Here is a 27,325-nt window from a genome sequence, read left to right on the forward strand (position 1 = left end):
GGCGAGCTTAATTCCTCTCCATTTCCTGTTAGCATCTTAGGTACTTGGTGACCTGGGGCAGAGCGTCCAGCTGGGTGGTACCCCAGAAAGAACTTACATAGGATGCCAAGAGAAGTTCCTGACTGCCTCAGGGGTGGCAGGGACCTGTGCCCGCTAACCCAGGTTTCAAGGGTGGTTCTATTTAAGAAGTGAACTCTGGTCCTGGTCCCACGGAGATGGCAGAGGAGTGACCTTGACCTGGTCATCCGGACGCTCCAGACCTCATTGATAAAACACAGTGTTTAAAGTAAATACTGGGTGATCTCCCAGGCTCCTTCCAGCTAGAATGCTAGGATTTTAAATCTCTCAAAACAACAAGATCCAAAGGTATAGAAGTAGAGGCATTCTTTCCTCCTCTTCCTCTTTCCCCGTTTCTCCCGCCACAATGTCACAGCTAGGGTTCCTCCGCCTTACGACAGGAAACCTGAGGAAACCCTTTGACTGATAGGATGGTTTCAGAAGTGGTTCTTTCTGAACTCTCCAATATGGGCACTGCCAGGAATCTGACGCCCTCTTTTTATATTTTGTTATTTATTCCAGCTTGGCTTCAACAAAGGGAAAAAGGAATGTTCATCTTACTCGAATTTTCATATTACATTCCATGAACTTGTAACCTATCATTGTGGACTGCCACACACAGGTTCCGGAGTTTCCCAGTGACTCTGATCTAAAGATCCTGCCTGCAGGTGGTTGGCTGGGCATGGGCTTTTTGAGCGAATGCACAGGAGACCAGGGGGATGAATGTGGGAAGGAGGAAGAGGCAATGTAAGATAGTGCTATTGATGAAACCTAGGATTAATCGATGAACCTAGAGCAACAAGAGTAGAATAAGGGGCTTGGGGGGAGGGGGTACAGTGGTGGGGAGAGGAGCTGGGGATCAAAGGGAGATGATGTTAAGGAGCCCATGTAGAAAAAGAAGGTTTTGGAAACTGATTGTGGTCGCAATTGTACTTGGCACAAAGTACGGGGCCAGTGGCGCAATGGATAAGGCATCTGACTACGGGTCGGAAGACTCTACTCGGCATGATTGAAATTTGGAATGATATATGTATTAAATCCCAACTAATAATAATTTCAAAGGGAGACTGGAAGAATTCTAGTGGTAGTACAGTAATTAAGCGCTTGGTTTCTAACAGAAATGTTGGCAGTTTGACACCCCCAGCTGCTCTGCAGGAGAAAGACATGGCTGTCCAGAGATTTCCAGCCTTGGAAACTTCACGGGGCAGCTCTACTAAGTCCTAGGGGGTTGCTACGCCTCAGAATGGACTCACTACCGATGGGTAAAGTGCCATAAAACAGGATATTCTTTGGAGTCTATGAAATGCATTTTGTAACTTTTCACCCAGGGGACAGCAACAGCAAGCATTAAAGAAAGAGGACAAAAAGAAAGAAATCCATCAGCTCTTGTTTCAATTCATCTAATGGGTCAATTCCCCAACATCTGCAATTTGCACATGTCTGAGTGGGTACAATGGAGGCCATGCTGCTGCCTTTGGTAGAGATGCCTGAGGGCAGGAAACCAAAGCTACCTGGCACAGGTGCGAGGCAAAGCATGTGACAGAAGTTGCTTAAAGCACCACAAGACGGCCTGGAGTCAGTGAGGGCCAAAGGGATTTGAAGAGCTCTGTCACCAGCGAAGAGCTCAGTTTCTCGCCCTCGGTACTGTTTCCATTTCAGGTGAGAGCATCGCTGTGGGGTTGTCCTACGCAATGTAGGATATTTAGGCCAGTAGCTGGCCTCTACCCACTAGATGCCGCGAGCACTCCCTCTGCGGTTCTCAACCTGTGGGTCCCAACCCTTTTGGAGGTTGAATGACCCTTTCACAGGGTCGCCCGATTCATAACAGTAGCAAAATTATAGTTATGAAGTAGCAACAAACATAATTTTATGGTTGGGGGGGTCACTGTATTAAAGGGTCGGGGCATTAGGAAGGTTGAGAACCACTGCTCTAGATATTGCCAAATATGCCCCCACCGGGGTGGAAAAGTCATCCTCTGGTGAGACCCCTGGTGCAGAAATGTGGTATTTAGATGCTCATCCGCCACCCTTCATTTCTCTTTGCTGTATGTCATAGCAAAAGCAGCCCTCAAGTGCACTGCTCTGGAGAGATATTTATATAGTATGACTGTAACTTCATTTTAGAATTCACCATACTACACGTGCATTTAAATAGATGCTCATTCTTTAAAAATAAAGACGTATGAGATTGTAACTACATGTGTGACTTCAAATCTTTGATGCTCATTTGATTTGAAATAGCAATGAGCAGACTAGATTTAGGATAAAAATGCTGACATTCCATTCCAGGGCTCAACTGCTTCTGTTAAAAGAAGTAGAAAACATTTAAAAACAAAGATTCTTAGTATTTTGAGACAGGACCTTTATTTCGGGGGGGGTGGGGGATCAGTTTTCCTTGAATTGCACATTACATGATATACACACAAATTTAACTATTGTTAACGGTTGTGATGAACATTTTCATTCTTTCTAGTTGTGACGAATAAATGCTAATGTAAAGATTCTTCTGTTGTTTCTAGTCACATGTTGCTGTATGTACATTCCTCTTGGGCGCATGCCTAGAATGGAATTATTGGATACTCAGGTGTATGCATATTTGGTATCAATCCCAAAAACCAAAGTTCCTGCCACTGAGCTCCTGCCGACTCATAGTCATGCATAGGGCAGCGTAGAACTGTCCCTATGCGCGTTCTCCCTTGGAGCAGCTGGTGGTTTCGAACTGCTGACTTTGCAGTCAGCAGCTCAAAGGATGACCACTGTGCCACCAGGACTCACCTTGGTATCAACAGATTATCGATCAGGGCCCCAGAGGTTCCATACAACAACTATTCCATGGTTCTAAATGGTGATGCTATGTTAAATGGTATGTTTAAATTTTGTTCCCTAATTTTTGTTATTCAAAGACATGGTTGATTTGGGGTAATAAGAGATCTTGTTAAATTCACCCTTTAACAATAAGATTTTATCAGTAGGATTGACAGGTCTATATAAAATGACATTCCTGTCATTTCTTTTTTGTTTGTTTTGTTTCATTCCTGTCGTTTCAAATCTTGATGTATTAACTTTTCTATAACCACCAGCATACAACTGAATAAAACCAGCAAGAGTGGTCGTCTTTGTCTCAAGCTGGATGGCACGATGAAGAGCGTGTCAGTGTTTTGCCACTGAAGGTGGTGTTGGCTGTGATGTTGTAGCTGTGTGGGCATCATGTGTCAGATTCGGGAGGTTCCGGTCGAGTCCTAGCTTGCCGAGAGCTTTTAGCACTAACTGTGAGCAATTTAATCAAATTATTTTCCCACAACTATTGATATGATGGCATGAGTTATTTTTTTAATCGATTAATGCGATAAGATATATTAACTGCTTTTTACATTTTAAGCCAATCTCCCATTCTTAGAACCAATCTAAATTAGCTGGGATGTAATTTGCTTTTGTATGTATCACTAACCTATGTATGCTAAGATTTTGCTCAGAAACTTTACATTTTTATTTTAATATAAAACAACTACATTAAATAGAAATATCTCTTTCCTTACTTAAAATGCCCCTATCACATGATGGAATCAAGGTTATGTAAAGATCATAAAATGGTTTGAAAGTGTTTCTTCTTCTGTTCTCTAGAAAATTTTTTTCTTTAAGTATTTGTTTTTTATTTTTATTTTTCTTTAAGTATTTGGTAGAATTCACCATCAAAGACATCTGGGTCCGGAATGTTCTTTGTAGAAAGGTTTTAGCTATGAATTTAACTTTGTTACTAGATATAGGACTACTCGGGGTTTCTATTTCTTCTTGTGTCTATTTTGTTCAGTTAAATTTGCAATGTGACTGCTCCTTTTCAGGAATTCTGGGAATTTCCTTCTAATGATCACGATTTATATGCAAGATGAAAAAGAATGTGGGCAGAGCGAGATGGTGACGTGAGAGGATGCTTCCATTTTCTCTCCCAGCAACAAATTCAGCCTGAACTAAAAAGCAGCACCGATTCTGAGCTCTCAACTCCAGATGGAAGCAGAGAGTTGGAGAGTCAAAGTGAGGCCGGTGGGGGGTGAGGAAGAGTGGGATCGTACAAAGGCTGGGAAACCTACCCGCTAACAGTGCATTGCACTCATTTTGAGATGAGGCTGGGAGACGTTCCAAACAGAGAAGACTCAAAGGAATGAATCTAAGAAAGCTGTGGCTTGATTTTCTGTTTGTTTTTGGTTTTGTTTCAAAGTTGGCACAAAGTGGTTATGGGAGTCCATGGCCCTGCCATTGGAAGAGCGTGACGCGAGACTGCAGCACAACAAGAGAGGGCTGTTGAAGCTCCCTGAGACTGAGACGGACGAGCGCGCGGTCAGGGAAGAACAGCAAGGGTGGCAGTGTGAGGGGCACGCCACACTAATAGGTGATGCTTGCTCCCTGCCCACAGCAGGACACCACGGAAGGCAGAGGGAAAGACATAGAAAGCCGCCTTTGCCACATGAGCGTCTAGCCCTACAGTTATGTCACCATCTGTAAGCAGATAACCCTCCACCCCCTACCTCCATGCATGAGCATTATTAAATTCCAGAGGTCAAGCATCTGGAACCCCTGGATCACCCCAGGTAGAAAACAATAACGACAAAGATAAGAGTGCCCTCTAGTGGTGCTCAGAAGAAGAAAATACATCCATTGTCCCTGGGTTGATCCTGACCTACAAAGACCCTACGGACTACGGCAGCAACTCCCAGGGAGCAGAAGATGGGCGCTGGCCTCAGCCTTTCCTCTGAAACCGGGCACATGGCCACCTGCCACTATGGCAGCCAATCCGAAATGAGATTACGAAATGTAAAGTTTAAAACATAGTTAGCCCTTGGCTCAGGTAGAAAGCAAATGTTTTGAGAATGATGATGGCAACAAATACACAAATGTGCTTGACACAATGAATGGATGTATGGATTATGATAAGCATTGCACAAGCCCCCAATACGATGATTTTTTTAAATAGATAGAAAAATGACCAAAATTCAACAAAATATAGTGAACTGAGCAAAATCACAAGAGCAGAAAGATGAACAGAAAGCAAACCACATCAAGAACACAAAATGTCCTCATGGCTGGAGTCGTGATAGGGCCTCATAAAGCTCATGAGATCTAAGGTGAAACTACTGAGCTTTCTCTATCCAGAGGAAAAAACAGGGGTGAAAATCAAAGACATCTGAAAACAATTAGTCCAGTGGATTAACTGGCCACGCAAACCTCAGCTCCCGAGACCCTGACACCAGAAGAATGAAAGTGCCCAGTTATCATTACTGCTGACTCCGGAAGGGATCACAGTAAGAAATCCTGGACAGAGAGGGAGAAAAATGTGGAACAGACTTACTGGTCAAATGGAGACTGGGGGACCCCTAAAACGATTGCTGCCCTTACCCTTCAGGTCTGAAACTGAACTCCCCTCAGCATTAAAATAATCAATCACTTAAGATCAAAAGAGCAACATTTACCCAAATGGAAAGTTCAGAGGACTGTAAAAGATGAAGGAATGGAAACAGGAGACATCAAGAACAAGAACAAGTGCTGGTACTAAAAACGGTTCATAAATATTTCTATTGTCTGAAAAATGTTCAGTACTAACCCTACCAGTGTTTTTAAAGTAGAAACAATCCAAAATTTCAGCAACTGATGGATAATCAAGAATATTGTACACCCATAGGGTAGGATATTCCTGGGGGCATAAAAAGGAACGAGGTACTAATACATGCTACAATATGGACCAGCCTAGGAAGCATTATGCTGATGAAAAGCACTGTGTTAGACAAGAAAGATGACAAACTGTATGTTTCCACTCATAAGAAAAATCCAGAATAGAAAAATCCCTTCAGAAATAGGTAGGTTGGATAAGTAATTATTGATTCTCTAGGCCTGGGGGTAGTGAAGGGATTAAGAGGTAACAACCAGGGAAGTTGTTTACATTTTAAGTAATAAAAGCATTCTAAACTTCATTGTGATGATGCATGCACAAACATAAATATACCAAAAGCCATTGAATTGCACACACACGCACACACTCACACACACACGCACACACACTCACACACGCACACACACGCACACACTCACACACACGCACACGCACGCACACACACACACACGCACACACAAAAGCACACACACACACACACACACACAAGAATGCTGGAACTGAAGAACAAAGCAATTGAATGAGAAAAGACAGGAGAAAGACTGCACAATACACTCAAGCAGAGGACAGAATAAATGAACGCAAAGACAAAATAACAATATATCAAGTCTTGAGCGAAAAGAATAGTTTACAAACCAACCCAAAAGTCAATATGGGAATCTATTAAGATGTCTAACATTAGCATTACTGGGATCGCAGAGTATCATTGCAACAGTAAAGACACAGAAACAATCTTCCAAGAGAGAATCCAAGAGAATTCCCTAGACCTGAACAGAGAAGCACCCTTCCAAGTCACAAACCCCAAGAGAAGATCCACACAAACACCAATTCTGTGCCATATCCTAATAAAACTACTGAAAACCAATGGTAAGGGAGAGGATTTGCAAAGAAAAAAAGAGGATGACGTAACGTACCATACCAAGTGTCTTTCATAAGAATCAATGCATGGTTTCTCCCCCAGAAACTCTAGGGGCCAGAAGACAATGGAACAACACATATAAAATACTGAATGAAAACAACTACCAACTAAAAATTCTTTACCGAAAAAAGTCATCGTTCAAAATTTAGCTGAAATAAAATCCAAATCTGAAGGAGGGGGTGGTATCAGAGCTTGAAGAAGGCAGGGGTCTGCACGTGGACGAAGCGTCTGCTGCATCACCTCAGAGAGAGCGCTGGTGGAGTAGTGGTGATGCGTCTTGTAGGGGCTGCAAACTGCATAGGTGCCTGTTCGAAACCACCAGCCACTCTGTGGGAGAAAGACCAGGCTTTCTGCTCCTGTAAACATTTACGGTCTATCACAGGACACTTGCCCCAATGCGATGGCAGTGAGATTTCTGAGTGTGAGAATCCCCTCTGACCACAGTCTAGGGATGTAAACAGCCTTGCTACCAGGCAGGGGCATTATGAAGTTGATTGTGGCAGAGGTAGTTAGCATAAAATGCAGTTCCTTATCATTTGATTTCCTCTTTGACCCATGTATAAGTGATTTCAGCTTTTAATATTTTCTGCTTTCTTTTCTATTGAGATTTTTCTGTTCTGTCTAGTCATTGTTGTTGAGGGTTTTGTTTTCTTGCCGGCTTTCTGTGTGTGTTTTGTATGATTATCCATATGTGAAATCCAGGATAGGTCCATGTACACGGACAGTAGTGGGATAAGGGCATGGCAGGGGAGCCTGTGGGAAAATCAGAGCGAGCAACAATGAGTATGAGAAGAAAATGTTCTGAAAGTGATTGTGACAATGATTACACAACTCTCCTTAATGTGACCGAATGATTAAACTATATGATATGTGAAAACTAATACGAACTGAAAAATAAGACATCCCTAAACAAACAGAAGCTCTGGGAATTTGCCACTCACTACCAGAATGGCTTTGCACATATTACTCATGGAGTACTCCAATGGAAAGGTAAACTGATTGGATAAACCACTGAGTCTATCTATGGGGGAAACAAATAAGCAAGTGATAGAGATCTCCATAAATTACAACAAAGTCAAACCTAAGGACCACATATATGACATTCTCAAGGGATAAACTCAATCATTAAGTCCTGTAAACACTATTATGTCAAGTTTGTAAGAACTAAGCATAAAGTTAACTTATGGCGTATAGGCTATGTATTGATGTTAGTGTAGCTAAAACTCAATGCCAATTCATAGGGACCTTGTAGGACAGGGTAGAACTGACCCTTTGAGTTTCCACGACTGTCATTCTTTATTGGAGTAAAGAAAGTTTTGTCTTTCTCCTGAAGAGCAGGTCATAGTTTTGAACTGCTGACCTTATGGCTATCAGCCCAACTCATAAACACTATGACACCTGAGCTTAAAAATAGGGGAGAAAGCAGAATACTAGGGAATGACTTATTATGTTAAAGTTGGGTGTCAAATGTTGCTAATATATTAAACAATGTTGCAATTGTAAGTCGTGTAAGATATTAAACATTGTTGCAATTGTAAGTTGTGTCATGCAATTGTGTGGTAACCTCTAACAAATTGCCAAGAAGAAAAGATGAAAGCAAAAAGACATCATAAGAAAGCAGCCAAATACAAAACTAAAACAGAACAATATGAAAAACAATATATATTTTAAAAAAGCAAAGAACAAAGAGCAAAATGAATGAAGTAGACACAGTTTGTGTTTAGCAATAATTTAAATATAAATGGTCTAAATACCCATTGAAAATGGAAGAGATTAGCAGAATGACTTTCAAAACGAAAAAGCTAGATTTGGGTTTTTGTATTTTTATCTACAAGAAACATACCTTGGACATAAGGATACCGAAAAAAAACTGAAAATAAAAGAATGCAAAAATACCCCATATAATCAATAAACAAAAAAGAGTAAGAACAAGGGTGGCCAGACTGATATTGGATAAAACAAACTTAAAATTAAAATGTTTTACAAGACTATCACAGAAAAAAGGTCACATAGTATCTTCACATAGTAAAAAGGTCAATGAGATGATATAACTATTATAAATATATAAAGGGGTTTAAAAAGGTTTGTGGGAAAATTCCTTTTTTCCCCCAGAAATTCTAAGGGTATTTATTAAATTTGTTTACATAGAATAATAGTAAACCCATTATATCATGACATAACTAACTTTATTTTTTGCTTAGAACTTAATATTTTCTTCTTTCTGACAGTTTTAAGGCATATAATTCACATTTACATGATTCAATGGTCTAGTCACATCAAGAAGAGTTGTACAATCACCACCACCATCAATTCTAGAGTATTTTCCTCACTTTTGTACTCATCTCTGTTAGTTCCCCATTTCCCCCCAACCCCCCCTGCTTTACCCTCCAAGGGGCCACTAATACAGTTACTCCATTGTCTTTTAATTCCATTTTCAACAAACTTTTTGAAGCCCCTTCATATATGCAGCTAATGGCATTGCACCAACAGGAGCAATACAAACCCTGACCAACAATAAATGAGAGACACAGCCTTACAATAATAGTAAGGCTCTTCGACACACCATTTCAATTATAAACAGAACATCTAAAAAGAAAATCACTAAAGACATTGAGAATTTAAACAGTCATAAGTCAAGTGGACCTGGCAGACATATGTAACATTAGAGCAACATCCTTTCTTCCCAGGGCACAGGGACTGTTTTCAAGAATAAACCTGCTAGGACATAAGACAAGTTTCAATGCGTTCTGAAAAGACTAAAATCACCCACAGCATTTTCTCTGACCATAATGGTATAAAGCTAGAACCCCAAATAAATACATATGTAGAAACAAAATGGTACCCTGCTATCAAATGACTGGGTCATAGAAGAAGTCAGAAGTAAATTTTTAATTCCTAGAATCACACATAAGAACACTTGTAAGGGAGGCACAAGGGCGGGTGGTGTTTCACTCTGCTCTACATGGGGTCTCTGTGGGTCAAGAGCACCTAACGACAAAACAGAAGAAAACACAAATTAAAGCACAGCATGTCCAAATATCTTGGTACACAGCAAAAGCAGTAGTCAGAGGGAAAGTCATAGCAATAAATGCCTATATTAAAAAAGAAGATCCAAAATTACTAATGTAAGCTGACAACTTGAACAAATAGACAAGAGCAAAAGGAGCCAAAGCTCCCCAGGTGTCAGAAGAAGGAAGTAAAGATCAGGGTAGAAATACGTGCCTTTATTGTGTTAAATCCCAAACTCCAAACACTGCCCTCAGGTCATTGCGGAGACATGGCCAGCCCCCTGTGGGTGTCTGAGACTAACTGCCTCGCGAATAGAACTAAGCCCATTTCTCTCTGGTGGAGGTTTCAAACGAGGGACCATGCAGATTGCAGCCCGGGGCATAACCACCACAGCTAGACTCCTGTGTTAAGGTATCTCCCTTCTATTCCTATTTGGCTAAGTCATAATCAGGAAAGGGTGTTTCCTTTTATGCATTAAGTGATATGGTAGTACGCTGTATTTATATGACAGCTTACCCCGATTGAATTCTAATGTTGGCTACTTTGTCATTGTGGTCTGGATCCCACTGGATTATGATATATGAGTTTTCCTATAGGTTGCTGGAACCTGTTGGCTAGAATTTAGTTGAAAATGTTTCCATCTATGTTCCTACTGGTCTGGGAAATTCCTCTCCTCTCCTCTTGTCTTTGTGATCTCCCTGTCTGATTTAGACATCAGGATCACCCTGTTCACAAACAGTTCACAAGTGTTTCTCCCTCCCCTTTTGGAAGAGATGGAGGAAGACTGGAGATCCGCATGAAGAAAAGTAAAACAGGGTCTACGCTTCATGCCATACACAAAAACTAACTCAAAGTGAATTCAAGACCTCAGTGTTAAACCAAAAAGCATTAAAAAAAAAATTGGAGGAAACACAAGGAGAAAAATTCAGGCTCTAAAATAGGATAGCAAAAACAAAGTGTACTCCCTCCAGAAGAATTTATTTCAAAGGATGGCATTGAATCTGCAGCTCCGGGAGATGACATATCTGATTGGAGCACACGGGAGCAGATCAAGGGGGAGGAGGAGAGAGTGGAGCACATCCTGGCCCACCAGGCCTTAAGGACGATGTTCCCAATTAGAGCAGCCAGTCCACAGAGAAGACCACTTGGCCAGCCCCACTATGAGACATGACGGCCCTCACAGACCCATAGCCCTACAGAAGACAACACTGGAGACACAGTGTGGGAATTGCACCCGATCTGATCCCGCAACACCGAGGCAAAACACTAAGGGGGTGCAATAGAACAGCAAGAGAATGGAGCGGCGAGGTCCTCAGAGAATGTTGAAGGTAGACTTTGGGGCCAGGGCATGGTACCCCAACAGACTAGACTGGAAAACACTCCTAAAGACCAACAAACAATCCTTGAACTAACTACAAGTTTTCCTTTCTTGTTGTGTTTTCTTTTGTTGTTGTTTTTGTCATTGGTTTGTTGTTTTGTTGTATATTGTTGCTTGGTTTTGCTCTGTCTTGTTTTTGTGCATGTTATTATCTCCGCAGGTCTGTCTAAATAAGATAGGCTGGGTGAACAATCTGGAGGAGAAAACAATGGGACCAACAGTTCCAGGGGGAGACATGGGAGAGGGGGAGGTAGGGGGAAAGGTAGTTGTGTTAACAAACCCAGGGACAAGGGAACAACAAGTGATCCAAATCGGTGATGAGCAGGGTGTGGGAGGCCTGGTAGGGCATGATCAAGAGTAATGTAAACAAGAGGAATTGCTGAAACTCTGGTGGGGACTGAGCATGAAAGTGGGACAGGAGGAAAGTCAAGGGAAATAGAGTAAAGAGCTGGAGGCAAAGGGCATTTATAAAGTTCTAGATAAAGACATGTACATATGCAAATATATTTATATAGGAGGATAGGGAAATAGATCTATGTGCATATATTTATAGGTTTAGTATTAAGGTAACAAAGGGACATTGGGCCTCCACGCAAGTATTCCCTCAATGCAAGAATACTTTCTTCTATTAAATTGGCATTCTAGGATACTCACCTTCCCAACACAGCCGTTGACGACAAAGTGGGTGAATAAGAAAATGTGGTGAAGAAAGCTGATGATGCCCGGCTATCAAAAGATATAGCATCTGGGGTGTTAAAAGCTTGAAGGTAAAAAAAAGTGGCCATCTAGCTCAGAAGAAACAAAGCCCATATGGAAGAATTACACCAGTCTGTGTGATCACAAGGTGCTGAAGGGATCAGTTATCAGGCATCAAAGAACAAAAAATCATATAATTGTGTCCTCACCTCCCTAATAGAATCGCTGAAGACAAATGGGTGCATAAGCAAATGTGGCAAAGAAAGCTGATGGTGCCCGACTACCAAAAGATACAGTCTGGGGTCTTAAAGACTTGAAGGTAAACAAGCGGCCATCTAGCTCAGAAACAACAAAGCCCACATGGAAGAAGCACACCTGCCTGTGTGACCATGAGGTGTCGAGGGGATCAGGTATCAGACATCATCAGAACAAAAAATCTTTCCATAGTGAATGAAGGGGGGAGTGTGGAGTGGAGACCCAAAGCCCATTTGTAGGCCATTGGACATCCCCTTAACGAAGGATCTCAGGGAGGAGATGAGCCAGTCAGGGTGTGATGTAGCAACGATGAAAAATACAATCTAGTTCCTAAATGCTTCCTCCCCCAGCCCACCCACCCATTATCATGATCCCAATTCTACCTTGTAAGTCTGGCTAGACCAGAGGATGTACACTGGTACAGATAGGAACTGGAAACACAGGGAATCCAGGGCGGATGATCCCTTCAGGACCAGTGGTGTGAGTGGCAATACTGGGAGGGTAGAGGGAGGGTGTGTTGGAAATGGGAACCGATTACAATGATCTACATGTGACCTCCTCCCTGGGGGATGGACAACAGAAAAGTGGGTGAAGGGAGACATTGGACAGGGCAAGATATAACAAAATAATAATTTATAAATTATCAAGGGTTCATGAGGGAGGGGGGAGCGGGGAGGGAGGGGGAAAATGAGGAGCTGATGACAGGGGCTTGGGTGGAGAACAAATGTTTTGAAAATGATGAGGGCAATGAATATACAGATGTGCTTTACACAATTGATGTATGTATGGATTGTGATAAGGGTTGTTTAAGCCTCTAATAAAATAATTATTAAAAAAATAAAGTATATAAACAGAAGAAGACAAAATTGATTGATGATGAAGCAAAACAGATAAAAACCTCAATCTAAAATTAAGTAGAAAATGTTTTTGAAAACCAGAACAAATTTTAAGTGGATCATAAGGGAGATCGAATGATTAAGGTGCTAAAGTTTAACCTAATTGCATGTGCAGCAGTCCACTCTCTGATGCATTCTGCGTGGCAGGAAGGCTCCTCACATGCCGGGTCCATGCTCAGAGGGAATTCACCAGAGTCTTAATCCACATGCATTTCCCTTTCACTTTTTTAAAAACAGAAACAGCTTTAAAATGGGTCAAAAAGGAGATGAAAGGATAAGATATTACATTTTAATCTGAGTCTGCCAAAATAGACTTTCTAATGCTCTCTGTCCGATAACAAAGGTATTCACATCCTTCAATTATATGTTTTGTTATTGTTGTTAGCTTTTTGCATTTTTTTAAAAATGGTTTTCTGCATATGAAATCCAGAATAGGTAAATCTACAGAGACAGGAATGGGATTACTGGTTCCTTGGGGCGTGGCAGGGCAGGTTGGAGGGAAATGGGGAACCGATGATGATGAGGGCAAGAATGAAGAAAATGTTCTAAAACTGACTGTGGTGATGACTCTCCTGGTGTAACTGAACTAGTGAATTATATGCCAGTAAGACATTTTTAAAAGTAGATCAATGAAATGTCATAAAAATTAAATACATATGCTCATAAAAATATGTTACTCTAAGAGTAAATAGAGCAAGGAAAAAAAGACTTTTCAGAAACAATTTATCTGAGCAGAGCATAATTTCTAGACCATAAAAATTCAACTGCAACAACTCAACAACAGAAAGATAAATAATCCAATCACAAAATGGACAAAGATATCGAAGCAGTCAGCAAACATGAAAAGATGCTCATGATTACAGAGGGGCAAATCAAAATCACAATGAGATACTAATTGGTTAAAATGGCACCGGCTTTTTAAATACATGAAAATAACAACAAATGTTGGAAAGGGCATGGTGAGATTAGAGCCCTTCTCCATTGCTGTACAATGGTACAACCACAGATGAAAACAGGTGCTTTATCCAAAACCTATAAATGGAATGATCCAGCAATGTAATCCTCTGTCTATACCCTAAAGTCACTCTGCCATTGAGTCAATCCTGACTCACAGGGTTGGTGAGGCTATAAATCTCGACGGGAGTGGAAAGTCTTGTCTTTCTCCCACTGGGCAGATGGCCACTTTGAACTGCTGACCTTATGCTTAGCAGTACAGTGTTTATACTGGATATCCTGGTGCAAACCCTAGTGACCTAAAAATAATGACATACACACACATGCGTTCAATGCTGGTTTATTAACTAACAAATAAATTGAAACAAAGTGTCCATCAACAAATAAATTGGTAAGCAAACTGTGGCAAACGCATACAATGTAGCCCTATGCGATCATAAAGAACAATGGTGATTTCTTGAAGCGTATCAGAATGTGGCTGGGCCCGGTGAGCATAATGTTAGGTGGAATAAGTCAAACATATGAGGAACAAATACTGTGTAATCCCTCTTTCTTAAGAAGACAAGAGCAGCTGCATAGAGACCATTGAGGGTTAACAGAAACAGGGGGTGCGGAGGCATATTTTAGCTCAAGGAGACTTGTTTTTCTGTTGTTGTTTGTTTTGTTGATGGGGAAAGTGGCACCAAATGTGGACAGACCGAGTACAGCAAGACCAGAGCACAGTGAGCGTTTGAGCGCGTCAGACGGTGCGATGCTGACTTAACATGGCTCATCGGGCTACAATCTCTGCAACACCTACCAAAGGACTTGTTTTCCCGATGGGTCTGGATCGGGAAAGTGGAGGAAGACACTTACAGGATTATAGGATTCAGTTGTGAGTGGTTGTTAAGCAAGCTGTTTGCGATTTTAAAAGTTTAAAACTCTAACATAGGGATTGGTCAGTTTGGGGCAGCCGAGAAGCCAAGAGTCAAGGGCCAGGCCTGTGGGCACAGCTGAGAAAAAAAGGCTGTTCTGACTGGAAGAACTGTCCTGTGCATTTCTGGTCCTGGATTGCAGCCTGCTTCCTTCCCTACTACACTCCACGATTGTGTGTATGGTCTGTGAGTTCTGCGTGGTCATTGCCATGAATTCCTGAATCCAGCCAAAAAGTAAAGTGGGAGTGACGCTTGGTGTCAATATTGGCAAAGGAGGAAAGAAGATGAAGGTGTGCCTGAATCCTGCCTCTTCAGAACAGTTCTTGGGTTGATGTAGAGTTTGATTCTCGTCCTCCTGACTTGTGGAGGTCTGACACTGCCCCATGCCGTTTGATTACAGGTGGGTGTAAGCATATATATGGGTAGGTGTGTACACAGGTGAGAACAGATAGAACTGTTAAAAAAAACCTCACTGCCATTGAGTCAATACTGACTCATCGCAACCTTGTAGGGCAGGGTAGGACTGAGACTGTAACAGTTTATGGGAGTAGAAGGCCCCGTCTTTCTCCCAAGGAGCAGCTGGTGGTTTCTCAAACCTTGTGGCTCACAGGTAAGCTGTCCCACTACACTCTATGAGTCACCAGAGTGCCCTAGAAGCATCTATTAGAAGGTGAAAATACAAATATGTGAGTGAAAGTACATATATTTATTGTAGATATGAATAGAAATACTCCACAGACATAAAGAAACACCTTCCAAGCTTGATACCACAATCTCATGGGACAACTCAGTCAATCGGCATAACATCGTTCACAAAAATGCTTTGCCCCCTATGAAGGGAGCGGTGTCTGGGATATTAAAGCAGCATGAGCAGTCATGTAAGGGACAATGATCTCGGCTCACTGGGAGCAAAACAGCAAGGCAGTAACCCAAAGCCCAGAGAAGAAACAAGTCTATACCAGTCCTGACGTCATCTGCCCTGAGACCCGAAGAAACAGATGGTGCCCAGCCACCGCCCCCTGACCTTTCTGACCAGGCTCCTAATGGAGAGTCCTAGACAGAACGGGAGAAAGAGGAGGAGCAGAACTCGAATTCATTTTTTTTTTAAGTCAGAAAAACTTGAATAGTAGAGACAGGACTTTTTAAGATGATCAGTGCGAGAGACTCTCTAGTGAAACAGCATAGCTGGACACAAACACAGTGCCCGTAACAACAGTGCCTGACTGAAAAACCATCCGTAGGAGTCCAAAGGTCAACAATTGCTCCAGAGCAAAGATGAGGTGGCAACAGGTCAAGCACACTAGAATACAGGAACCGGGCTCAGACAGAACACAATTAAAAAGAATGTTGACACACTGTGATCAATTTAACCAGCATCACTGGACATTTCGGGGAAATTGGTCACATGAAAATCTAACTTGCTATGTAAACTTACGCCCAAACCTCAGTAATGTTTTAAAGGATTCGGTATCATAGCATCTGACTAAGAGAGTCTTCCTGTTTCCTCACGCTTCCTAGAACTGCTCATCTTCGTTTTTTAAATCCATTCTTTCAAGTCCCTGACTTGTTCAGAGTGCCCGGCCCATGACTGACGGAGCTGGCGTTACAATCCAGGCCTGCTAGTTCTTGGTCTCATAATCTTTCTACCTCCTCACGTTGCCCTCCAAGTTACACAGTCTCTTTGCTATGCGAAAGCTGGAGCGTTCTGAAATCTGTCTTCAGCTAGTCACAAATTCCCACTGTGTGTGGAAAATGGGAGAGCCCTGCAATGAAACACAGTTTGTAGGGATTGCCGTAGGGGAACCGCTTGCTCTGTAGACCTTCACACAAGCCACAATTTAAGGTTTTCAAGAAAGAAACTGGGAGGGAGAATAGGACCCTAGCATGATTGCTAACCTTTTGCGGCTTCATTTGGGTCATTTTCAACCACTTTGTGTTTCAACAGATTATCTTCTTGCCCATAATATGCCTCAGGTACCGCTGCTTCAAATATATCCATTCTTAGCTATTTGTCTGTAGACTTTCTGTTAGCCCGCATAACTGCCCTTTTGTTCCCATCATGCACCCTCCAGGTGCAGTTAACGAGCTCCTCTAGATTCCAAATTCAAGCTAGAACTGTGTGGGTTAGACTATTGATTCTTGATGGTCAAGGGATGATGGTGATCATTTTATTATCCAGCACAATGTAGGAAACACTAAGAAAACTGAGTGCAAGGCTCACTTAAGGGTTTTGTATAGTCCGGTGGTTAGGAAGATGAGTTATGAACATATAATGACAATTAATAAATAACTCACTGCCATCACGGACAGGGTAGAACTGCCGCCAGAGCTACTCATGGAGACACTAAGGACTAGGTTCCAATACCAGCCCTGCCACCAATTGCCTATGTGGCCTCCAACAAGTTGCTTAATTGTTTGGAAGCTCCGTTTCCTCGCCTGTAAATCCAGGTGAGGGATGGCATCCACATAGAGAGGTTGTAAACCTTGAACGAGATCATCCATTAACGCTGTGGCTGACCCATCACGTGTGCTCTGATGAACACAGACTGTCACTGGGATTTACTGCTTCACTGCCTTCCCTTCCGCCTCATTCCTTCTGTACTTTTCCCAAGGGATCTGGAAAACTGAGGGGTTGATGGACTTCTTCTTTTTCAAGAAACGTATTTGGTGCATAAACAATCAGTCATCCAAATCCCATTAACTCTAGGTAATTTTATTTAATAATCATATTTTAAAAGTTGGACAAGTAAATAAACGGCAAAGCAGTTTTGATTAAACCCTGTTTTTTCAATGGCTATTTGGAATACATCCTTTATATGCAAGCCCCAAGAATATTGAATAACAGATAAAATAAATAATGATCATAATGCAAACCACATTCTGATTCCCACTTCCCTGCAAAGGACAGCACCAAGCAAGAACTATAAGAGCCAAAAAGTAACATGCTTATTAACTGTGGGTTACTCAGCTATATACATAGGGCTTAGTCGATCACGTGAATGTTTCCATATTCTCAGTTAACCTAGTGATTCCTTAGAGCCCAGCTCTTATAACCCCTTAAGAGTTTCAATATTTGCCTGAAAAAACATATCAGATTTCCATGACTATGACTGAACATGGATTTGGAAAGCTCCCTGAAAGCCAAGCATCCTGGAGGACAAGAAATGGTCACTGCTTTCAAAGGAAGGCAAGGCGTTTCTGCACACAAGGCGCCCAGCTGGTGGTCTTCGGAGACTGCTCTCATCTCCTTGCACACAAACGTGTGTGCGCCATGGGGCCATGCCTACCTCTCACCTCACACACGAGCCCGGGTGGGCATCGCATCATCTAAAGGTCACTTGCCATCGGAGGTAAGAGACATTTGGGTCCAAACTGATGGGTGCATGCAGCAAGGGAGTACAGCCCCTCCTCTCGTACCTGTGCTTCCTTCCTTTAGGGTGTGCCGCGAGCTCGCGGGATTCTGGACTCAAAGCAAGCAATTTTGAAGCCCCTGTGAAAACCTGTCCAAGACTTGGACCTAAAACTTGGATGTAAACATTTACTAACTGCACGGTATTTTCTATAACACGTCTCAGTGCAAGTTTCACTAGAAGTTGCCGTATTTCATCTTTTCCTCATGAACAACAACAACAAAAAACAAACACATGAACAGTTTTATACGATTTTTTCAAAAATTCTTGGGAAGCAAAACATTGTCACGGACTATGACTGAGACATTTCCCTTGCTGTCAGGTACTACTGAATCTGTTTGCAACTCAGAATAACCCACGTGGCAAAGTCTAAGCACCCCATCGTGGTTCCTCGGTGGTAATATTTATAGGAACACATCATCAGGTCTTTTCTCTCTCTCTCACGCAGCCGCCACATACGAAAAAAAAAATGCCTGCACAGATGGACCACCATCTAGCCTGTTTTCTTGGACCAAAGATCAAGATGAGGAGACCCAAGAAGGCCTGGCCACTGCGCAGAGCTAAGGTCAGGTCAACAGTAGGATGTACTACTGCTCTTGGGAAGCACCCAGGAGAAATCATGGGGTCTTTACTTACAACAGATATGTGTTTAAAATTCATTTAGAACAAGCTGAGGCTCATCCGAGAGCAATGGAACATTACCTGGCTATAAAGAGGAATGGTGTCTGGCTACCTGCCACCACGTGGATGAACCCTGAGAACATTATGCTGCGTATAGCATCGCATAGGAGTCCACTTTCATGACCAAACTAGAACTGTCCAGTTAAGAGAGACCAGCTTTTATTAGTAGTTACCAAGGGTCAGGAGGAGCCCCGGTGACATAGGGGTTTTGTACTGGGTTACGATCAGAAAGGCAGGCAGTTCGAAACCAGCAGCAGCTCCTCAGCAGAAAGACGAGGCTTTCTACTCCCCTAGGGTCACAGGCTCTCAGAAACTCACAGGGACAGTTCCACCCTGTTCTATAGGGTCACTGTGAGCTGGCATCAGCTCGATGGCAGTGAGTTCGTTTGAGTAAGGGTCAGGAGGAAGGTGCTTGGGGGGCACTGACTCTCAAGGATGCTAGGGAAATCTGGAAATAGTGCTGGTGGCTGGACAACATGAGGAGCATTATGGAGGCCGCTGAGTTGTACATGCAAAAAAATGCTGAAATGAATATGCCACGATCAGAAAAAAATCGAAGTTGACTGCTTTGCTTCAATAACCAGACTTGGAGAATGCGGACATGGATAACCCTTTGAATGGAGACTTACTATTACAGCTCTTGAAATCCTCTGCCAGTCTTTCACTCCACAGCCTTCTCAGAATGAATTCCCAAAGGACTGAGTCATGTGAAAATCTCCAATGGGAGAAGTACTAGAGCAATATAATTAACCCAAGTTATCTCTCGAAACTCTTGCCAATATGCTATCTGCCCATTCAGACTACAGTCTAGTCAAGAAATTGATTATCACATTCATCCAAAAACTAAAGGGATAACAGCATGTTTTCATTCAAAGAAAGAGTTGGTCAATACTTTGCATTAATTCCAAATATCATCATTCAACAGATCTTTGGGGTTTCTCTCATGCTTGCTCCCAGTGCCTGCAGAAAGGTCTGGGATTCCTATTTAAGGAACATGGTGAATCCTTTCAGTGCTTGGGGATTCAAAAAATAATAAAATAAAAGCAAAAGCAAGGCTATTATCCTGTGTTTATACCAAGTCTATTACCATAGTAACGATTGTGATATCACAAAACCTACACCCAGGGCCAGATTCTGTCTCTGAGTAAGGGAGGGCGGCTTAACCTCCAAAGATGGAATCAAACATTTGAGGCCAAAGTGGGGCCAATAATTAGGGGTGGTCATTAAAGCACAGGGAGTTCTCTTTCTCTGGATCGGAGCAGGGGCAGGGCCGGGAGAGCAATTCCCCAGGCTCAGCAGTAAACTACACCCACACTCTTACACGCAGCTGTGCAACAGAAGAGTGGAAATCCAAGCGCATGTGAAATCACCATGTCCCCACCATGAGTGTTCCACTGGGCCCACGGACTGCCAAGACATGGATGGGGGCCAGTAGCAGGCCCGTCTGAGCACATGAACACATTCTTGGTAACTAGTCCCTGACCCAAAGGAGCCCTCTGTATCTCTGAGGGCAAACCCTTACAGCCAAGCTGAGGTTTCACCCCTGCCAGGTCACCTAGAGGCACACAAACACAGACGCCAAGATTTAAGGAAGAGCTAGTCAAACCTCCCATAGGATGTGGAATTTTTTAAATAATCCTTTTGTAGAAATCAGTTGTATCCCCTGTCACTGAGGAATCTGATTAGTAGTATATTAATAGGCACTGGTTCTAATAATAAAGATTCTGATACAGCCCAGGCAAGTTTTGTGGGGACATGTGGAATAGACAGCGTTCTATTAGAATGAAATCGTTCCAGAGGTACATGGAAAGGCGCTCAGCTGCGAACCCAGAGATTGGTCGTTCGAACCCACCAGCAGCTGCTCCTGCGGGAAAAAGGCCTGTCGATCCACGCCTGTGGAGAGGACAGCCTGAGGACTCCCTGGGACACTTCCACTCTGACCCACAGGGGCGCTCTGAGTAAGAGTGGACTCGTGAGGATGCAACAACAGCATATTAAAAGGATACTGGCTGTAACCATTGCCCCGAGGGGAGCTCTGGTTGCATGTTGGGCGGAGAGTGCAAGATCAGCGTTGAAACCACCAGCAGCTCCCTGGGGAGAAGAAGGGGCTTTCTACTCCTGAAAAGAGCTACAGTCTTGGAAGACACAGGGCCAGTTCAACCCTGTCCTGCAGGGTCGCTCTGGGTCGGCATTGACTCTATGGCAGTGTGTTGGTTTGGCTTGGTTTGGTTTGATTGCCCTGAGATCATCTTTATATCTTAAGCCAAAAATATCCCCCGAACAAGGTCTATGGGCATAACACAGTTTCCAAGAGTGGTTCTACACCCTACTTGGGAAACAGAGCAACGGCGCTCTTCAAGGCTCAGGTGGGGCAGCCACGGGGCTCCCTCTAACTAGAAGAAAGAAGAGTGAGGAACGTGGACCAATGGACCCTGCGCACATCAGCCTCCACAGTCCTGAGCCCAAAGGAACTAGAAGGGACCCAGCTCCCACCAGCAACCACTCTGAATGATCACCCTAGAAGGTCCTGGATACTGTAGAAGAAAAGTCTGGAACAAAACTAAAAAGCATAAAAAAAGACTAGTTGTGTTGGCCAAATGAAGCTCTGATGGCGTAGCGCCCTCCACACTGGTCTGCTAACCACAACGACAGCGGTTTGAAGCCACCAACTAATCCTCAGGAGAAAGATGGGGCTTTCTGCTTCCATCAAGACTGACAGCCTCTGAAACCCACAGGGAAGCTCTGCCGCATCCGCTATTGAAGGGTCACTGTCATTCAGGATGGACTGACTCCATGGTAGTGGATACCGGTTGGATAGAGACTAGAGTGCTCCTCAAGGCTATGGTCCTCACCCTTCAGGTCTGGGACTGGACTCATCCCTGTCCCAGAATGATCAACCTTTGAAGAAGAAGAAAAAGGCAGCATTTGCCCTGGGTTAAGAGCTCGAGGAAGAAAGGAGAAATGGAAAAAGGAAGCAGGGAGGACATGCAACAAGGGAAGGGACATTGAAGGGATTGCAATGGATGAGTTGACACCAAATGCGCATGAATTGTTGATGGGGAAACTGAGTAGCTGCTCTCGAAACCTTCCCCTAGATCATAATTTTAAAGTTAAAAGAAGAAAAAACAACAACCATGGAGTTATCAATGTTAAAACAACAACAACAAAATCCCTGGAAGTCTTCTTAAAACCACATAATCGTTTAGCTTAACTAGTCAGAAATGTCTGGAGTGATCTTTTAAGATCTTTCCACAGGGGGTCAGGTCAGACTGACAACTCCGTGAAAGATTAGGTAGGAACCTTAGAGGGCAGCAAGCACATGCCAACAGGGAAGAAGCACTTCAGCAGAGGAGGGTGAGGACGGTGGCTCCCTGTGAGCAATGCTCTCCAGGTCACAGGACTGGACACGTGGGAATTATCGGAATGCTATGTGTTTTGCTATGTAGATTCGCAACACAGCAAAATACAGGATAACAAGTTCTATTTCATTAGAAAGGAATATTAAATTAGGGCTCAGCAGACATTAGGACTAGTTCTGATTAGAGGACGAAGAATTCGTGTGACCTGGAAAAAGCCACTGGGCGCATTGGTGCTTCAATTCTTTATGTACCAGCTAACATGCAATTTCCAGGGATGTCAAAAAGATCACGTGAAATCAAATGAATTCAGACAAACGTTATAAACTGTAAAGGACTTAACAGAAGTGTAAGCTTCTGATGTTAGCATTTTCACATAGCCAGTTTACAGTACAATAGAAATAATTTGAACGCCAACATAGTTTCTTTCCAGGAATCTAAAGCTCACACATGGTCCTCATCGTCCTGATTCCAAGAGGCAGCCAGTCGCATGAAACAGTCAACCCTATGTGCCTCACAGGCCGGTTAGTGAGGGGTCTTTGCCTTCTGACCACTGTGCCCTTCACTACTTCCCCTGGGGAACACAAGATCAACCCACAACTGCTAGAAGACCGGAAGCGGGCCTAGACCAGCTGTTACAGAACAACTCTGGTAAAAGTTTCAGCAAAAGGAAGAAATGAAATAAGGCAGAATAAATGAACTAGATGGCAGCTTTGGGCTAAGCTGTGGACGTGGTGTACTACGTGAAGCCCCCTTGTATGTAAGTAACTAAGAGCAATGGAGTCCTCACTTCACGGTCAGGGATCAAGAGCGGGACTAACCCAACAAGACACAAGCGTTTTCTCAGTGAACAAGAAAGGCGTGCGCGCAGGTCTTCCACATGTGCAATGGGAACTTGGAGAGGACTTATTTCTTCAACACATACATGGAGCAGCTCCCAGGTGGCAGAGGTCCTCGCCCCTCCTGAAAGCCCGCTCTGTCCCTGCCCTTGCTGATGTCCTTCTTTGGGATACAGCGTGCACTGGCGGAGCCCACAACCTGACTCATAGAAGTGACAGTCACATAGTGTGCTGTGGGGTGCACACTGCGCTCCTAACCACGGGGACAATGATTCAAGCCCACTTCAGCGAAACAGGAGGTCATCTGCCCATAAGGATTGACAGTTTCCAACACCCTCTCGGGGATGCTGTGAGTCAGAATGGACCAGATGACAGTGGGTGTTTTCAAGAGACCTTGGCTCCTCTTACTCTAAAGCCAAGGTCAGCAAACTTGACCCCAAGCCAAACCCTGTCTGCTGCCTTTTCTATACCTAAAGTTTCAATGGCCACACCTATTTGCTCACATGTGGCCCACAATGCCTAAAACATCTACTATCTGGCCCGTTACAGAATGTTTGCCAGCATCCGCCTTAAAGAGTACGACTAAATCCAAACTTAACTCTCCTGCAAGCTTTTGCCTACAGACTAATGGTTTCTCAAAAAAGAGCCCTGACGGTCATCAAGTCAATAGCAAACCTACAGGACAGGGTATAACTGCCCCTGTGAGTTTCCAAATCTGTAACTCTTTACGGGAGTAGAAAGCCCGGGCTTTCTTGTGATTTGCAATCAAACTCGTAACCATTGTACCGCCAGACTGAACAGAGAGAAGCACTCTCTATCGTCTTGTCACACAGACCCTAGAGAAGGACAGAGCAGGGTTTAGAACAGTCACAAAAATTAAATAAGTCCTCCCCTACATTTTGTTTTTAACAGATGAGCGCCTTGGAGAGTCATGGAAGGCAGCATAAAACCACTGGTGTTTGGTTACTCTGGCCTCTAATTCCTCAGAGTCCCTCTGTCTAAGACTTCCAAGGCTCCATTTTTGGCCTCTGTCCCTTTGCATATTTATTTCCTGATCTGATGTGGAATTAGAGTTAAATAGGAGCTGTGTGCTTGAATTCCACATGGCTGGCTCAGCAGGAAACCCCAGGGCAGGTTTTTTGGCATGCCCACCTCATGTTAGCCTCAGCTATGCTAATTTCTAAAGCTGTTTGCTTTGCTCAAATAAATCTTAGAGGCAAATTTGCATTTGGATGCACACCTTTGGATGCACAAATTATGTGCATGGTAACGCTGGGGCAGGCTAAGGATGGAAAACACTGACACTGGGGCTGCTGTTGGCTGAGGGCCTCTCCTGAGCAGGTTCCATACGAGGGCTTTCCCAGCACCTCATCTCAGAGCACCCTCACCTGACACTGGCTCTAGCTCACAGAGGAGGAAATGTGAGGGAAGAGAACCGTAAGGAACTTGCCCACATTCCCAGAGCTGGTGAGTGACAAAACCTGGGTTGGACCCCGTACTGAATCCTAAGCCCATGTTCTTCTGAGTCTTATTCTCCTAGTCAACATCACCGCTCGCCTGAGGTGCTGGACTCAAATTCAAAAACGAGCTAATACATACACAAAATCCTGCATCCCTCCGGTCCTCAACTCACCCACGCATGTTATGTGTTCAGCCCTCCGGAGATCAACTTGGGCCTTTCTGTACCGCAAACCAGTCCAGCGAAGAATACTCAAAAGTCCCCAGACTCACTGCCATTGAGTCGATTCCAACTCAGAGTGAGGCTTACAGAGCAGAGTAGAACTGCCGTGTGGGTTTCCGAGGCTACTAACTCTTTATGGGAGTCAAAAGCTTCATCTTTCTCCCACAAAAAGGCTGTGCTTTCGAACCCTCAACCTTGCTGCTAGAAGCCCAATGCATAAACGACTACACCGCCGGGGTCCTAAGAATATGGAGTATGAAAAAGGCAAACTTAATCTGATACACGAATTACCTTCTCATTAGCAGGCAAGAACAATCACGAGAGATTGACAAGCAGAAGATTTTAACGATATATCTAAGGACCTCAATATGGCAGTACACCTCTGCCAAAATGCAGATCAGGCCAGAAGAGATGGGCCTACGTGCAAGTGAAACATGTTAGCAACACCTAGAATATGGTGAAACTATACAACATAGGCTCAGGATTTCAGATCTACAAATATGTTCACCGTTTAAAAAGATTGCCGAAAACATCCATCACTTTTAATTAAAATACACGTGTGATACTATTATAGAAACTCAGTGTTTATCCTGTTCAATTCCAGAAAAAGTAGCCAGTGTAGCAATGAAACATTGTAGCAAAATTCCAGTATTTCACAGTAAACTTGATACAATGTTATTTTGGTTCTTTCTCTGCAGAAAACCTCTCTCTACCCTAGCTTGCCATGCCATCACGCTCAGGCCATTGCTATCTAGAGCCATTGCCGTCTACACTGCCATCTAATCCTCTGTGACTGCACAAGGACGGATGACATGTTCATGCAGAAGATACTCAGATGTCCATTTGGAACAAGCCTAGCTCCACGAGAGCTTTCCAAGAATTAGAACTCTGCAAAGAAGATGGGTGGCCTACATTGTTTCTCGAAAGGATTTAGGGGAAGGCAGATTGGAAAACAAGTTTGCCACATGCCTTCTCACCACCCCTTGTCCCAGAAAACCCAGCAGAGGAGAGCTGGTTCTTACAGCGCCGACGCCTAGTTCATCTATGGTTACTTTTTCTTCTTGCCACCCAGGCCTCGTATAACTTTTAAAAATTATTTCATCCATTTTTTATATTAAAAGGATCACTTCATAAAGGGGAAAGGGGTTTTAGTTTGGGTTTGGATTTTTTTTTTTTTTTGCTTTGTTTTTCAGCCAGCAGTCGAAGTCAGGATCGTGGTCAGTTGAAAGTTGACGTAATGGCCAGGATTGTGGCAGTAGGGTCGGGAGAGTGCCTGCTACTGCAATCATTCTTTAAATAATATGTACAGTAACATTTCTTATCTAAAAAGGTCCTACGAGAGCCCTTTCCATAACTAACTTGAGTGATTAACCAGTATTCTGATAAGATAGTTCCACAACTGTCTGTGAATCGTTATCATTGGAAAGCCCAGTCCAATGGTGACTTACCTGCTGGTGGCTTTATGAAAGGTGGTGGGATTAAAGGTACAATAATGGGTACGCTGCCATGATCCTTTGACCCTGCAGGTGAGTCACCAAGTCCATTTCCTGTGGCAAGCCCTGAATAGCCTGTGCTTATGTTGTACGGTGAAATAACACTGTCCTCCGGTAATTTGGGTTTGGGCAAGGAATTTTCTGTAAAAGAAAAAGAAATCATGTTCAATACAACAAAAGAATCTATTTAGCAGACCTACCACTTTTCTTACAACCACTTAACTAAAGCAAAAAGAAAGATCATGTAGCAAAACAAATATGGTCCTCGTAAGCCTTTAAACACATTTTACCACGATTCCACAGGACCATCCACTGACTTAAGAGAGATGGGCCTTATTGCCCTACCCTTCTAATGGACTCCATGAAATTTATTTCACTCTGATAGCTACCATCCCAGTTGTACTCCAGGTGATGAATTCTAGCACTGTGAAATCCCAGAGAAAACTGGGAGGCAATTAACCTTTTCCATGAACAAAGTGATCGATAGCAGGCACCAGGGGGCTGGCTCTCCAGCGAGCTGGGGGGGAAGTCTGCGCCATGCCCTCCAGCAGTATAGCAAGGTGCCACGTCATTGTCAGCTCTGGGTCATCAAGTGCGTGGTGGGAAGGAAGCAGCGAGACTGGAAAGCAAACAGTTGTTTCACAAGGTATCAGTAGCAGAAGGCTACACTACTGACAAAATAACACCTCAGCTATGGAAAACCACCTGGCCCTCCAGGAGTCAATCCTGGCCCTCTCTCCTTTTGTCATCCTCAGAGGCCCGATGATTGCTTACACCAAGTATTATACGAGCTATTAGTTTATAGAACGTAAACCCATGACTTGCATTTTTCATTTACAGTGAAATTGATGACACCAACTCTATAACAGGATGTGCACAATTTCATAGCACGCTTAACACAAAATTTGTCACGTTCGTTCCATTCCACAGGCCTGCGGGACAGCTCATTTACATTTTGTTGCGTAGTTCATAAGAAGAAAAGGCTCTGTCTTGGAGACTGAGAATAAAAAAGCCAAAAGGGTGGTTGACGCCAATAGGAATTTGGACGGGAATGCCCATCATGACCAAACTATCCGTGACGTCACACAATTCGTTTTACCTACATTTTACTGATAATTGTGCGTTACG

At 43.3% G+C, this 27,325-nt stretch overlaps 1 protein-coding gene across 3 annotated transcripts in view; it reads right to left on the reverse strand.

The window, feature by feature from the left end:
• SOBP (sine oculis binding protein homolog) overlaps positions 1-27,325 on the reverse strand; it is a 204,583-nt gene that overhangs the window by 160,968 nt on the left and 16,290 nt on the right. For all 3 annotated transcript variants that reach the window (XM_075554702.1, XM_075554700.1, XM_075554701.1), the window contains exon 3: positions 26,153-26,338. In XM_075554702.1, coding sequence (XP_075410817.1) covers positions 26,153-26,338 — 186 coding nt within the window. The remainder of the gene's footprint in view (positions 1-26,152; positions 26,339-27,325) is intronic.

This window comes from Tenrec ecaudatus, chromosome 7, assembly GCF_050624435.1.
Source record: "Tenrec ecaudatus isolate mTenEca1 chromosome 7, mTenEca1.hap1, whole genome shotgun sequence".
Taxonomy (NCBI): domain Eukaryota; kingdom Metazoa; phylum Chordata; class Mammalia; order Afrosoricida; family Tenrecidae; genus Tenrec; species Tenrec ecaudatus.